The sequence below is a fragment of the Ziziphus jujuba genome, chromosome 10 (genome assembly GCF_031755915.1).
Source record: "Ziziphus jujuba cultivar Dongzao chromosome 10, ASM3175591v1".
NCBI lineage: Eukaryota > Viridiplantae > Streptophyta > Magnoliopsida > Rosales > Rhamnaceae > Ziziphus > Ziziphus jujuba.
Window position 1 is genome coordinate 20,319,885 of NC_083388.1, and position 17,187 is coordinate 20,337,071.

At 28.1% G+C, this 17,187-nt stretch overlaps 1 protein-coding gene across 1 annotated transcript; it reads left to right on the forward strand.

Annotated features, from left to right (window-relative positions):
* The first annotated feature begins 14,576 nt into the window (after positions 1–14,576).
* LOC112490647 (uncharacterized) lies at positions 14,577–16,994 on the forward strand. The gene is made up of 6 exons (XM_025070845.3): positions 14,577–14,909; positions 15,051–15,227; positions 15,362–15,535; positions 15,660–15,766; positions 15,885–16,195; positions 16,311–16,994. The coding sequence occupies exons 1-6, from the start codon at positions 14,733–14,735 to the stop codon at positions 16,838–16,840; spliced, it is 1,476 nt and encodes a 491-aa protein (XP_024926613.3). The 5' UTR covers positions 14,577–14,732; the 3' UTR covers positions 16,841–16,994.
* Positions 16,995–17,187: the final 193 nt, after the last annotated feature.

The window sequence follows — 17,187 nt, forward strand, 5'->3', positions numbered from 1 at the left end:
GCATATACATATAGTCAAAAGTGGACTATTATTATTATTATTATTTTAAATTACCAGAATGGGGGAAATCTTTGTAATATGTGGGTAAAATTAATAAGGTTATTATTATTTTAAATTAGAATATCCTTGCCATGGAATCCAAACAAAAGTGAGAAAATCATGATTATGAAACCTATGTGGTTTCCTTTTCCTTTATAGGAATATAGCAGGCACCTAACTACATTATCCAATCAAAAACTTTTAGCAGCCAACCCCGCATAATCCAAACCTCATGTACGAATATATATATATATGTATTTTTTTTCCCTTAATGAAATCTCCGATTATATATATATATATATATATATCATCTCAATTGAAATACCTTTTATTTTCCCTTGCATATATATTCCACTTCTAAAGGTTATATTTCTTTTTTTTTAATTAATTAATTAATTTGTTTATTTTTATTTTAGATTTAGATCTTGCCGAACAATACCATATATATGCAAATTGATAAGATTATACATTAGTTGAGAGTTGCGGCAACCAATAGCTTGGCATGATTTTTAAATAATTAATATATAGTTATAACAGGTTAGTCATAATGAATTAATGATATGTCATATTATAGAGTACATGAAATTAAGAAGTCATATACCCTCCTATATCTTTTTTGCTTACATAATATAGCATTAGTCCTAAATATTATATATGCATTACTCAATAAACAAAATCTTTTAAAGTTTTGTTGCACTAAACATGCGTATAAAACCTCATTATTTATTCATTTATGCTCAGCCACAGGTGGCAAATACCCAAAATAATTATTATATGTCCGATCAAAAAATTTATATATATATATATATATATATACACCCTCTGACGTTTGAATATTGTTTGTATTAGTATAACTGTACTAAATTGATGATTTTAGAAGGAAAATTAAAACTTTTGGAATTTTGAAACTTAGAACGATAATGGAGAGAATAGGAATGTAGCCTATAGGGTGTGGTTGTGAAAGATCATGAGAAAAGGTGGTGCTAATGATTAATTAATTACCTCTAAATGATGAAAGTGAACCTCTATATCAGCAACCCTAATAAAAAAAAAAAAAAATTGTGTTTGTAGGACCGAAAAGGATGCAAGTTTTTAACTTAACAAAAAATACATTTATGCCACGTCATTGTTGTCAAATTGGAAACAACTCTGTTAGCCATTGTCATTTTCAGATATTCTAGGTGGCAATGATCATTAGTAATAAACTTAGATTTTGGATTCAAGGTTGGGTGGTGAAATCTCATTTCTATTAGCTACTAATTTGTGATAAATTGCTCTCCATTTTCAAGGTTTTTATTTATTTATTTTTATTTTATCATATACAATAATACCCACACACATTTGCAAACATTTCCTTCCATTGAGTGTCATGAACACTCAGCATTGTAGATATAAATGGCTTGCCAATTGAACCCACCTCATTTGATATAATTGAATAATTTACTTGCTTATATTTTAAGATTTTTTTTTTTTTTAAAGTGATCAAGTAGCAACTCTATTTTGGATTGTCATATTTTTTTTTTAATTTTAAACCAAAAGTGCTAATTACCACTAATTAATGACTAATTGACTTATTTCCAATTTAAGACATGGCACAAATGTAGCCTTTGAATTAAATTTATGAACAATGCACAATTGTGATCCGCCTCCCTTAAAACAATGGAGAGGTTTCTTGTATATATAGTTGTTAAGATCTTTCCTTATTTGGAAATGGTTATAAGCTTTAATAGCTATTGTTTGAGTTGTATTTATTATTTGATGCTTTAACTTTGAGTATGTATATTTGATATGAAATTTGAAACATAAATACAGTTAATAATAATCATTATAGCTTGCCCACCTATCTACAATATAAATAAGTAACCTAACAATAAAGACAATAATAATAAGAAGAAGAAGAAGAAGAAGAAAGGTAATAGTGATAATTATAACACTAACATAATATATAAGAATATGAATAACAATTATAATTTTGTTTTTAATAATAAACAATTATAAAATAGTATTAACAAGTATTAAAGTTGTATATTGGGGTTTAGTTTAGAAAAAGATTGAATCTCCTTAAATGCAAGTTCAAGTGAATTTAATGTGACTCGAAATTATCAGAATTTGTTGACTGCACTTCCTTGGAGAAATTACATGTTCTTGTACTACTAAATTGAAGTGTTATAATTTCATGCTTATATATAGGTTGTATCTCTTAGCGTTCAAAGTTGTGTTGCTGCCATTAAGAATTTTCTAATGAGAATAAATCACTCTCTGTTAAAGTTATGTAGTACTTGTGATTTAGGATGATAGTAGGAATTTTTTGTCTTAATGTTTGAATGTGCGAGAATGTAGGATAAAAACTGATTTTGATTAAAAGGACTTCTAATAGACCATAGTCGTATAACATCTGAGGAGTATGTATAGTAAGTGTGTAATGCATGGGATGGATTTTCTAGCTAATTGCGCCTTACCCTTATTATAATTGTGAGTTTATGTGGTCTTTTTTTATTTTATTTTTTATGGTTTTATTTTTTAAATTATAAATGCAGTGATGAGAATTTTGATGTCCTTCGAGCACAAAAAATCATCGATGAAGACCATTGTAGATTATTTGATGGATATTGGAATTTGTTGTTGTTGGAAAACTTAGAGGAACCTCACAAGTTTGATAAAGTTTCTTGTGTGATGCTTGCCTACTTAGTTTTCTTGGATATTGTACAAATGGCATGCCATAGAAATTTCTCCTATTTAGCTCATAATTTACATTTTTGCTCTCTAATATTGTATTTTCTACAATTAACATGATTTTTTCTCCCTTCTAATCGCAGGAAAAATCATCTCTTTCTTTCTGGCTCCACCTGAAGTTGGACAAAACCAGCATATTGGTCATTCAATTGCACGTAACTTGAATCGTGACTTCTTTTGATTTTCTGTCAGAGGATTAGCTGATGCTGCAAGGGCACCGTGGAACATGTATCGGTGTTTTGCGTGGAAAGATGGTGCAATGGGACCCTATCAATGAAGATTCTTTCTTTCATATTATGGACCCTATAATTAATTTGATTTTCCATAATTAATTTCATTTTTTCAATAATATTATGAGATTCTAATTTTTTATAGGAAAGGGAAAAAAAAAAAAAAGCCTAGTTTCTTCTTCTCAATCCATTTCGATTTTTTTTTTCTCATCCATAGATAATTAGCAAAAATATAAATTGCAAAATCAGCTCCAAAGCAAAAGAAGGGCATTACAAGGATGAAAAACAATGGAAGATTGCCATTGCTCGATTCAAACAATAAGCCAGGAAGAAAAGGATAAAAGGAGAAAATAAAATAAACAATGGAGTAAAAAAAAGTCATGTTCCCCAAGTTTGATTTTGGCATGAAAATAAACAAATTGTCTAACTTATAAGAAAATTAATTTTTTGTTTTTTTTTTTGGTTACAAGATTGCTAACTAAGCATTTACTACAAATTTGATGGAGAAATATTATAATAATTAGCCATACATATGATTTAAAAAAAAAAAAAAGAATATCTAAAATGGATAGAGAAAAAGACGCTAGGTCTATCATAAAATCCTATAAAATGTTAAAATTTATAATATTATTATATAAAATTACAAGTACTTTTTTAGAGGAAAAAAAAAAAAAAACTATGTTTATGGGTCCCACCATATTTATAAAAGAAATGCATTTATTATAACCCACTTGTAAAAGTAAGGAGGAATTAATTTCTCCACGTCTACTTATGACATATTAATGGAGTGTTTGGAAAATATCAAAATTGAAAAGAAAATTAATTTTTAATATTTAGTTTTTTAGGATTTAATTTTTTGAGAATTATTTTTTTTCTTGATTTGTTTGGGTGAGTAATGGAAAATTTGGGATTGATAAGTAATTAAATTTAATATTGTATAATAAATTAAGAATAAATATGTATTTAAAAAAAATTTAAATTATTTTATCTGGATTTTTCAAAATGATACCTATATAGATAAGAACAATTTTCCTATATATTTTTTTATATTGGTGGAAATCTAATTCTCTGGATCTACACTTTTCCACTTCACAATAAGTATCCACTACTAACTTTATCTTTACCCAAACATGTTGTAAGAGTCTAATAGTTTTTGTATTGTTAAATTATTTTTGTTGCATTAAAAAAAAATAATAATTATTAAAAAAATATTTTTAGTGGTTTTGCTTAAATAATCTACCAAGTTAAGATTCAAAAAATCGATATCGATGAAAATATCGAAAATTTAAAATACGAAAATTTCCATGGAAATATCAAATATCGATAAAATGTTATAAAAAATTATGGAAGTTTATTTTAAAAAGTGGAAATTTTTATTAAAATTTTAGAATTAGCATATTTAATTTATCAAATTGATTATAAAACTTACTAAAATATTGAATGGATGTTTTATTCTTCTTAGTGAATTTATTTATAATAAGCATAATGACCATAGATATATTATTATTAATAAAAATATATAAAAAAATACATATATGATAAAATTATTTATCAACTAAAATATATAAAACGATTATTATAGTTATATTGTAGTTCATAAATGTCATCTTAATACCACATAGAACTTCTTGGTGGTTAAAAATCATCGGTTTCTTCCTCATTTTCATTTTGAGATGTAAAATGTGAGAAATAGTTATGAAAATATGTATCTCTATGATAATTTTGCACATAATTATTAATATGCCTACGATATGGATCTTGTATTATTAGTTGACTATATGCATAACTACTACTTTCTGATGGTTGAGTTTGAGATGGTACCCATGAGTTGCTACTTGATGACATTCCATACATATCCTTTGAATAAGGATTCTGAAAATGACTTCCAACCTTCAAAGATCCAAAATTCGTAGAAATTGAGTCTTCTTCTTCTTGTGATATCTCGATTATAGATTTTTATTTACGTATATAGTCTTTTCCAACAGCACTGAATCCTTTTCCTACATCTCTACTCCTATGATCTTTATCTTGTGTTGCATGTGTGTAATATTGTTGACCAATAAATAGGTTTAATCCAACTTCTTGACTTGGTGATTCCCTTTGGCCACTACCTCTTCTAACTTCTAATTTAGATAATTTATTGAAGTTATCTTCATCACCACTGGAGCTAGAGTGACTACTAAAAGTCTCAAATTGTGAATGTGTTCCACCTGATGGAGTTGAAACACTAGTAAATCTGGTTGGCTCTCTCATAAGCCTTTGAAATGAATCACCACTACTATAATTTATTTGTTCAGCAATCACTTTTTGAACATTTATTCCTTCTTTTTCAGCTTATTGAGCAATTTTGGATCATGATTTCCTTCATGATCATCTAAATAAACATCTCTAATCCATTAGTATATTTGATTGCCCTCTTCATCATCATCTTTCATTATAGTTTCAAATATTAAGATTTCCAAGGTTCAAAAATATAATTTACAATTTTTGTATTTTTGCTTTATCGATATTCAATAAATAAGTAAAAGTTATTAATGTTATTTAATTCAGTTCATTCTATTTTTTTTTATATCATTAAATGTCTAAAACGCAATTAAAGGATAAAAAAAATTATCAATGAAGTTAATTTGATAAAAAGTTTTATCAAATATCAATAATATTTATGAATTTTCTTAAAAAAATTTAAAAAATATCGGATATTTTTGAAATTTCATGGAAATTTGAGAAATTTCTATGGAAATTATAGATTTTTTGATCAAATCGTTAAAGATTTGATGTAGATATTTTATGAAAATTTCCATAGAAATTTGGTCGAAATTTCAAAAATTTCAATGGATATTATGGAAATTCTAGTCATTTCCATGTCAAACTTAAATTTTATTTTGACCCCTCCAAAAAATAAAAATATCGAAGAAATATCGGAAATTTTAAACCTTATACCAAGTTAATATGGTAAAATAATAATAATAATAATAAACACGGTTTAGATTATCCTCTATTTCTAAAAAGTTTGTCTTGTGAAATTTTCTTATAAACAATTTTTTTTTTAAAAGTTAATTTAAAAAAAATAAAAATTTAATAAAATATATGTAATTAATAAATAATTATAAATAGTTTTCTCGACATTATTATTGAAGAATGATTTTAAAATTATCTATAAATCTATACTATATAAATATAAATTTAGACAATATTAATTTCTATGTCACATAGACAACAATTTATATTTATCACTAAATATATGTTGTTTTCATTCAATAGTAAATGCATATTCAAATGACATGAGCATCTCATCGTTTCCACTTAGTTGTGTTAACCTATTAGGCATACTTGTGGTGGTAGGTATTTCATATAACCATCCTGCATCTTCACTCATTAAATGTTGTGCATCTGTAAATGCAATGTCGCATGCCTTACGGTTATGGCATACTTATTCTTTTTTATTACAATTTTGCCCGATATTCCCAGCCTCCTTGAAATTCTTTGGCTTTAGATGCTGTGAAAAACTGGAAATTTAGAAGAAGAAATAAAATTCCGGGGCATACATTTCTGTTTTAAGTAATGTTTTCTATTTTATAAGAATCTGTTTTTTGGGTTAATTACTTTGTTGTCTTCTTAGAACTCATTGAAGTTTCATCATTGTGAACAAAATCAGGTGAACGAGAAAACTATAGCAGCATGGAGGATTGAAGTGAAGACCATCATATTTCCTTCAGCCAACAGGAGGGATTATGATGAGCTCTCACCTAACGTGGAAGAAGGACTTGATGTTCATTTTGTAGACAGCTACGGTGAGAAATTCGATTCAGCTTTCACTTATGAACAAGATAAACAAAAATAGGCCACTCTGGCCCCAACTTTAATCTCTGTGTAACTTTAATTTTTATTGTCTTAATTTGAAGTCAAGCCAAGAATTAAGGAAGCAATGCTTAGTTTTTTATTACAATGATCAGGACGCTGGAATTTTAGCTGAGATAAATATATTTTGGGTTCAAGATATAATGAAACATTTTATTATTTGATTCTTGTAACACGAAAAAAAAAAACCCTTATTTATAACAAATATAATATTATTCGCAACAAAATTACTGAAAATTTGGTACATTAAGCATTTTTTTTTTTTTTTTTGGTTTTTGTTTTGGATGTAATTCTTGAATGGATAACAAAATTGGAATCAAAATCCTACCATGATGCTTCATGTATATCTTAATTAATTCCCTCTTTTAAAATAGAAAAAAAATTAGTTTTGGATTTTAAAGTCACAAGCGGAACCTATAACACGTCAAGAAATGTAAATCGAGTAGAGTGCTTTTGCATGCGCAAATCTTAGTTTAAATTCAAGGTCACTTTCTCACAGAAACCTTGTACATTTCTAATTAATTTATAGAATTAATTTCTACTGCAACTTTTAATATTAGAAAACCAAAATTAAATTATGATGAATTTCAAGAGCAGCTATTGAAATTACCCTTTAATTTTATCATTGACACTTTTTTTTTTTTTTTTTTTGAATAATTATCCTGGACACTTTTGATCCAAAAGAAAAATGTCGGTCGACATGATATCTTCTTTTTATATCACATCTCCTTTTGTTCGATTAGCGATTGATTGGACAATTACAGTGGGTTTATTAAAATCCTTAAAAAGCAGTTGGATTTTTCTTTTCTTTCGTGAATTCTGGAAATAAGGAAATTGACATCCAACATTCCATTTGCATATTTTGTTTCTAATTCACTGCTTATTTGTGCCATTTTTTTTTCAAACGTACATTATCTTATATTTTTTTATGACAAATTTGTTCATTATTTGATGTATAAAATAAAAAAAATAAAAAAAGAGGGCAAAAAAGTGAGTTGGGATCAGACATCGACTGGTGCTTCATGATGTGGTTCTAAACTTCTAATATTAACAATTGACCAAGCACAGCTGGTGCTTTCCCATCATCAGATAGATCTCATTTGACTTGTTTTTGAACCGTGGAAATTACTATATTATTTCAGCTTGAAGTGAAATGAAGCTCTGAATGCTCTTATGTGCAAAATTATATATTTCAGTGAAGCACATAGGGAAGGTATATGTTTCCATATTGCATAACCAATATTTTCCAAGTTTGAATTATATATATATATATATATATATGATTTTTCTATTTGACAAGAAATAATTGTTAGAATCATATATACAGCAGAAGCGTGATCGATATTGAATAAAGTATATAATAAATTATATTATTATCTATTAAATTAATTATTTTCTAAATGACAGAGTGCATTTGATCACAAAATAAATAAGAATTGAAACTCACAGTTTTTGAGTTTCTATCTAAGAAAATAATGACACAATTTAAATGCCATAATCCTGTATTTATAGACTACTAACGGTAATCCTTTTAGAATTTTATAACATTGTAGACCTATTTAATGGACTCTTTTTTATAATTTAATAATCAGTTAAATGGGTTCTGACATTTAATAAGATTGCTAATCCTAATTCTTTTAGAATTGCATAACACCTTGGGACTATTTAATGGGCTCTTTTTTATATTTTAATAATCAATTAAATAGGTTTTGTCATATAATAAGCTAGTTTGGAAATCCTACGATCCATTATTAATCAAGGCTCTTGATCATGGATTATCTTGTTTTAAGAGCATAAATCCAACAATAATTTCTTCATGTATTGTAGGCCTTCGGCATGTAAGGATAGTGGATATGAACATGCAGCTGTGAAGCCTAATGAAGCTAAAGTAGCATATATGCAAGAATTGGAGCCAAACAATGGTCGCCAGGGACAATCAGACTACATATGGTTGCTCATCAAGTGCGTCTTCCAATTGATCAAAATTCAGCTATATATGGATGCAAAAGAAAACTCTACACTTTTAATCTGCATATGTAAAATCATGTTCTTTGAAAGCAAAATTATTGAACAGATCGAAAATGGAATGAGAAATTGGAAAATCGAAAATATTTCCATTATATTAATGAGTATATATATTTCCAATATTGAATTAATTACATTTTAGTACTTTATATTTTGATCAAATTATATATTGGATCTTTAAATTTAAAATATTTCATATTGTATCATCAATTTACAATTTGTTTTACATTAGTTTAATTTTCAAATTGATTTTCAAATTTTATTAATGAAATATTTAAAAATTGAAAAAATTAATTAATTTTCTAATTTAAATAATTAATATTCTTTTTTTCTCATCTTTTTTGTGATCTAACCATAACATAGTGATAACCACGAACGATATAGATGCTAAAAAAGATGTTGATACGGATGCTAAAAAGGATGTTGTGGAATCATGAATATAGATAACAAAAATAAGCATATATAATATAAATTATAATATATGTTCCAAAACCGCCATGTACATCATCGTTATTTAATATATAGAACTGAATCTTTGTTTGTTTTCTATCTTTTTCTTGTTTATTTATTTTTCTGGGGGTGTTAGAGATGAGTGTGAGAGTTTGTAACACGTGCTAAAATCTAAAACCGTTAAAGTGGTATAATATTGTAAAGTTCTACGCACAAGTCTTCTTTAAATTCCTGAGTGACACATGACAATGCCATTTTTTGGTGGACACATCTTGTATTCATTGTCATTGACTCTTTTATCCACAAAGAAATGGGTCCTTAAGAAGACCTCCTTTTTCTCAGTCTAGCCACCTTCATCAATTGGATAATAATTAGGGAAATCCATGGAGGAAAATCAACTCCCATATTAGGAAACTTAAATTTGTTCCTCCAAAACTATGAAAATAATATTATGCCTAAAAGGAAAAAAAAGAAAAAAAAGAGAAGAAGATATAATATTATAACCTCTCTAATCTTTAGTACTACTAATTAATATTATAACCTCTCTAATCTTTAGTATTAATAATTTGATCATACTTTTGCACATCATATGTATATACCATCACGCGTGCACATCAACTTTATATGATTGATGATACATTGATATGATTAAAAACTATATTAATAATTACTAATTACTATGATTCGTCTTCAAATTCTTATGCTAAATTTACACTTCTTAGCCAGCTTCTTTTGACTCCCATTGGAAAAAATAATAATAAAATACAATAAAATAAATTACAAGAAGGGGCAAAAAAAAGGCCAATTTTGGTGGACCCACTTGAGATTTTATGCATGAACCTTCAGATTAGATAGAAATAAGAGTGAGAAAGGGTGGGGTATTATGTGGGTCTTATTTTCCACCAAGAAGCCTACAGGAGAATGTTAAGGTCTTTCAAGTAGATGAAAACTAGTTGGAAATAATACCCAAAAAAAAAAAACAAAAAAATGAAAACTAGATGGAAAAGCATGGAACAATCACTATCAAAAACTTGTGCTGCTTGAAGATGTCATGATTGGGTCATGAGCATATATAGTCAAAAAGGGTCTCTTTTGTTTTTTAAAATTAGAAACTCCTTCCCATTATTATTGGATCGTTTACATGGAATCCAAACAAAAGTGAGAAAATCGGGAATAGCAGGCGCCTAACTACCATTATCCAATCAGAAACTTTTAGCAGCCAACCAATCCAAAAAACATGTGTGCCTATTTTTTTTTTTTTTTTTCCCCAATGAAAATTATGAAATCTTCCACATCACATATACATCATCTTCAAATAGCTTTTTTACTTTTCCGTATTCCGCTTTGGAAGGTGTTTTTATATTTAGATTTTGTCGAACAATACCATATGCTTATTGATAAGATCACATTAGCAGTCAGCTGTGACAACCAATAGCCGGGAATTTGTTAAAATAATTAATATAATGCTAACAATTTAAGTTACTCATAATGATATATATGTCATATTATATACAAAGGATTGTCTAATTATGAAAATACAATATAGTTATGTAGCAAAAATAAATTATGTAAGCTTAGCATATATATGGTTATATAGCGTCCACTATGTTAATAATTGTAAATTACCAACATTAATAATGTCATAGAATTGTTGAAATTAATACAAAATAAAGAAGCTATTGACATTAAAGTGTCACGCTTCTTGTATCCACAATTGGATTTGTAGTTAGAATTCTCATCCCACTAAAAAAAAAAGTCAACTTTGGTCTTCTTCTTCCAATCATAGCAGCAAAACCACATTTCAATTCAACTTGTATTTGTGCGTAACACACTGAACCACTGAAATATTTACCTCTTCACCCCAACTTGGCAACTCATGATCGAGCCATTTTTACCAAAAAAAAAAAAAAAAAAAAAACTCATGATTGGGCCATCAATAAACTTTCAATTTTTTCCCAAACAATTAAGCTTATTTATAGTCTCAAATTAGTTGGTCTTTTATTTGTAGTGCATTGTTTTTGTTTACGCTTTTTTTTTTTTTTATAATTTTTCTTGTGTCTCAAAACAAATGGGATCCAATATAATTAATTAGATCAAATTTGCGGATGCATAAATCACTAAAACCCAAATGTTGCTGAGACCGTCAAGTTGAAATAAAATTTCAATTATAAAACCTTTGTACTAGCATCATAATGGCAATCTCACTAGCCTCTTCTAGGTCAACTTGCTAATTGTTTTCTATATTTTACATGTAATAAATTGCTCCATTTTGTTTCTTTCTAATAATTAATTAATTAAAAAAAAACACGAGAAACAAGTAGGCATATCATATTTTATATTGCTAATTAAAACCATTCCCAATTCTAGTTAGGCACACCAGTTAGTTGTAACTCCAATTGTTAATCATGAATATATATATTTTTTGAATTGCAGATTGAGATAGAATACATGAAATTAAGAAGGCATCCTCTTGCATCTTTTATGCTGACATAATGAAGCAATAATCCTAAATATTATATAAACCATATCAATATACAAAATCTTGTGAAGTTTCCTTACCTAAACATGTGTATAAACCTCTTTGTTAATTCAAATATTTTTTGGGTGCATGCATGCTCAGGCACAAGGGCAAATGCCCACATGTTCAGTCAAAATATTCTCATGCATATATATATATATATATATATAGTCCTATGAAGTCATAATATTATTTTTTTTTGGTTAATTATTATAATAATTTCTAATATAAAAATAAATAGGTTTGTTTCGAATCTATTACTTTATGAATATGGATTGCATAGAATATAGTTAATTTCATTTGACAAATCATAATATTATTGTATTAGGATAATCATAGTAAATTGATGATTTCAAAAAAAAATTAAAACTTTTTGAATTTAGAAAGATAGTGGAGAGAATATGAATGCAGCCTATAGGGTGTGGCTGATGAAGGTGAAGCTAAGTGTATGGTCTCTAATTGCAGAATTAGAAATCAACAAAATATCCAATGTGATGTTTGAGTGGGCCACTGCTTAGCCATACAAAACAGAAAAAATAGTCTTTTGTGGGACCCAACCCAAAGTGATGCGTGCTTTTATTTTAAATTGAGACTGCTATGTAAATATATTATAACAGTCAAGATTTTTCCTTATTAGGAAGTGGATTAATAAGCTTTAATATGCTATATATGCCTGGTTTCCTTTATTATTCATACTTTAACTTTGAAATGAAATTTGAAAGAATAATAAATAAAAAAGCGCACTTAATATAATAACATCATGCTACCTTTACAACTTTACACACCTACCCTAATAATAACTATAACAAAAACAGGTATTAAATTTTCTTATCAAAATTTTGATAATAAATTATATAGTAGTTTTTTAATAGTGTTAAATTGATATTGTCTTATATATATAGGTAGATAAATCATTTAACAGTTGCCAAATCATAAATATCAAAATTGTGATAAAAAAATTTGGTCACTTTAGATTTATCCAACAAAAAAATAATAATAATAAACCAAATTATAATAATGATAGTGATAAGTATAAAATATCAGAACTACTAAAAATGATATACAAGGATAACAGCAACAATTATAAAATTGTATAAACAAGGTTTTTTTTTTCTTGTATTAAAAGTATCTTAGTTCTAATATTGTGTTGGAGTTTTCCATATGAGTGTCTGAGGTCCTTTGAAATCTATATTTGCAAAATAAATTTATATAACTAAACGAACATATTAGAGATATATAAATATGATAACCTTTCTTTGCTTTTATTATTATTATTATTATTATTTTTGGATCCTTTCTATATACCTCTTAATCATTTTTTTTTTCAATCATCCTCTAACTGAATATGATACTGATAATTGTTTTTTTTTAATTTTTTGAGAAAAAATATAATAATTAATTGGGCAAACTTAGAAAATGAAAATCATTTCATTTCTCCATTATTTATATGGATAAATCCAATTTTATTAAAATAGACAGTTATATGGTTTTGAATTTGAAAACATTACATTTATCCAAAGGAAAATATTATTATATGTTTTTTAATTAATGGAGGAATATGTTTTTTAATTAATGGAGGAAACAAAACGTCCAACCAATTCTCTAGGGTTAGACTGGAGGTCAAAGAACTCACAAAACAAAAACTAATTCAGTATCCAAAAACTTCTCCACGGAAGTTCTCAGCAAGTGCCTGACCACTTGACTACCAACTAGAAAAACTAACTCCTAGATTTGTTGTTAAAATATATATATATATATATATATTTAACTCCTAGATTAGAAAGCAACCATATCTTCTCTATAGGAATTTTAATTGATTGCAAACTCAAATTATCTTTTTTTATTATTATTACTAAAACTCTAGCTAAAAACTATAGAGAAGGTTGTTAAACTTTAATTTACAATACAATATGTAACTTTCAACACAATTATCATTGTAAGTGAGATAAATAAATGTTGATGGTAGTCAAGAAAAATAGTATGAATTAATCATACTAACATTATTCAAAAGAGTGCACATATATATATATATATATAATCTTAGCATAATGTTCCAATTCAACTATATGAAAAATATATAACATGTTACAAATTTCAATAAAGGCAAAATTACAAGAGAGAGAAACGTGAAATAGCAGTTTTTAATTGTACGACTAACTAAGTTATATACCAAAAACTAGACTCCGAAAAAAAAGGTATTAACCGAAATATTGAAAAAATGAAAAGCATTAGATTATTTAACCTAACAGATCTAGCTTCTTTCTTCTAACAAATCTAACAACTTAAAGAATTTGGTTTGAATCAAATCTTGAATTTTGGCAGAATATAAAGAAAAATTAAAAAAAAAAACAAAAACAACAAATAGAAGAAGAAAGAGGGAATGAGTGAAATGACAGAACCCCATCCATACTTCCCTCCCACCCCAAACAAAAAAAAAAAAAAAAAACAGAGTATTTGTTCTGTTCAAAAACTGAAATAAGAAAACAGAGTATTTGTTCTGATTTTGTTTGTTTAATATAAAAACAAAAACAAAAAATAATAATAATAATAATAATAATAATAATAATAATAATAAAAATAAAGAAATTAAAAAAAGGGGAAAAAGGCGGTCCACGTGCGAGAAAAAGGAGGCGAGCAAGTCTGAGTGAAGAAGAACTCCTTGTGTAATTATATACCATCATTGCCTTACGATTGTCTTCCTTATTGCCTTTCACACCCATTTTTTCACTCTGCTTTCAGATTCTCTGATGTCTCTTTAAAGGGTCGGTTAGTCAACCTATATATATATATATATACACACGACCATATCCATATATATTACACATTGTACCAGTACACATAGTTGAACCCCAAGCGGGTTTTCTTAGTTTTGATTAGCTATGGTTGAAGAACTAGGCCACAATGAGTTCTATGGTGGTTTTAATGGTTTCTCTCCAGAGAAGCAACAGTTTCACAACCCACTATACGACTCTGTCAAACCTGAAAGCTTCTCTGTTACTGACATTCATAAAGGTGCAAACGAATTGATCAGACAAACACCCCGTGATCCTGATCAGGTTCACTACAAACTTTTCTTTGTTTCAGTTTCTTGTTTTCTTGGTTCTTTGTTGTATATAATTTTGTGGGATTTTGTTTTTATTATTTATGTTTTTTTTTTTTTTTTTAATTTTCTGTTTCTTTTTTTGGATTTGAAAAAGGTAAATATGGCAAACCTCCTACTGAATTTACCTCCTCTTGGTTTGGCACTTCATCAAACACCAGCTTTATTGGAGACGATACAGAGTCAGGTTTTCCCTCAAGCTTCTGATGTGGAGAAGGAAAAGTTGAAGGCTGTTAATTTTGGTGCATCTTTGCTGAGAATTGGCTTATGGCAGGTAGTGTGTTTATATACCACTTTACTCTACGTACGCATGAATATTATAATATATGGTTTTTATAGACATATGAAAAAGATTTCCTTGACATATATATATATATATATATAAATATATGTGTGTGTGTATTTCAGAGAATAACAAGAAATGAAGGAGATCTTGTAGCAAAATGTTATTATGCGAAACGAAAATTGGTTTGGGAAATCTTGGAAAAAGGATTGAAGAGCAAGATTGAAATACAATGGAGTGATGTTGTGGGAATGAGAGCTATTCTTGAAGAAAATCGACCAGGAATTCTTGAAATTGAGGTTTTTCTTTCATTTTTTTTTTTTTTTCCTCTCGTATTGTTCATAATTTTTTTATTGATGGGATTTAGATTTTGGATTCTAGATTTTATTTTGTCCAATCTTATGGTGGGGATAATTAATGCAGTTAAGTATACCGCCAACATTTTACAAAGAGAGTGATCCACAACCAAGAAAGCACACACTTTGGAATGCCTCACCGGACTTTACTGATGGTCAAGCTCTCATTTACAGGTTTATTATATAACCGTTATTATAGAGTTATGAGAATTATAGGAAGATTTTTAATTCATTGTGGCTTGTATGGACTAACTTAGAATCTGACCCTTATTAATGTTCTTGTTATTCTCAGGAGGCACTATCTTGAATTTCCTTCTGGTGTTCTAGACAAACACTATGAGAAGCTCTTACAACGAGAAAACCGGTTCTATCAATTGAGCAAAAGTCCATTCCCAAGATTAGAGTCTCCCTTCTTCTCACAGATTAGAGAATACCCATTTGGTTTTAACGGAAATCTTCAGGAAATTAACTCTGCTTTGCCACTGCCTAATTATCATCAAGTTATTACAAAGAATCTACCTCCTGCTTTTCCAACTCCACAATTTTATGAACCAAACAACCAACCACACATGAATATCTACTCTAGTACTTCACCAACATCAGGTACTTTATTTGCTCCACTCAAATTTCTTAATCTTTCATAATAAAAACACACTGCCATTGGAAGTATAGAACTAATTCTAAAGTTTCTGAAATGCTTTTTTTTTTCATGGTATAGTGATGGGATTTGCTTCACCTTTGGATGATGTTATAAGCTCCAGCCATGGAGTTGAGAATTCAAGTATGGTAATATGGGGGGGTCAAGGAATGAATGCATTTCCAGATCATGCAGTAGAGACAGATCAAATCCAAAGGCTGCAGCAGCAGCAACAGCTTTCTCTTCATCAACCAAAGCAAGAATATCCGATGGTTTCGAATCAAAACTATAATAATCTAATTACTTACCAAGGAGGAGGGAGTCAAAATCCGGAAGGTCAAGTACTAAGTAACATCGAAAACGAGCTGTTGAATGAGTCGCAAGTCGAATGTACTGGAAGTAGTGAATTTAACCATGATCATCACGTTAACTGGGCTCAGCCAAGCCAAATTCCTTCTATTGGTGAGAGAATTCCATTATATCCACCTTTCCCTATAAATCCCATCCATAAGGAGTCCAAAAATTGGGAAGGAGCTCAAATTTCTGATGCAGAGGTTTGGGATTTATCTGACATGAATGTAAACTTTCCTAATCTGCCACATTTTGGATAGTTTTTCCTTTTTTGGGTTTTGGGCTGTTTTGGTTTTTCTTGGTTTTTTGTTTACAACAAATTGAAAATTTTTAGTTTCTAGAGTTTGAAGATTAATTTGTAAAGAGAAAAACAGAAGCAATAAATGATGAATAAAGTATAAAGAATATTGTCCTTCAGCACATTTTGGTTCATGTTGGTGGTAAAAACTTGTGACATTGTTAATCACTTTTCTTCTTATGTTGATTTTCCACTTTTAGATTTTCACGACCCCTTCATAATTTTCTTGCAATTCCTAGGGTTTACGAATTCATTTAAGTTTTCTGATATTTCTTCTTGAAATCAAACATATGTTTTTGGCTATATGTC

What these genes read in the sequence shown, in the direction of transcription:
- LOC112490647 (XM_025070845.3), top strand. Translation starts at nt 14,733, where the DNA reads ATGGTTGAAGAACTAGGCCACAATGAGTTCTATGGTGGTTTTAATGGT. An exon ending in GGTCAAGCTCTCATTTACAG is followed by an intron (nt 15,767 to 15,884) that starts GTTTATTATATA and finishes TGTTATTCTCAG; the next exon opens with GAGGCACTATCTTGAATTTC. An exon ending in TAGTACTTCACCAACATCAG is followed by an intron (nt 16,196 to 16,310) that starts GTACTTTATTTG and finishes TTCATGGTATAG; the next exon opens with TGATGGGATTTGCTTCACCT.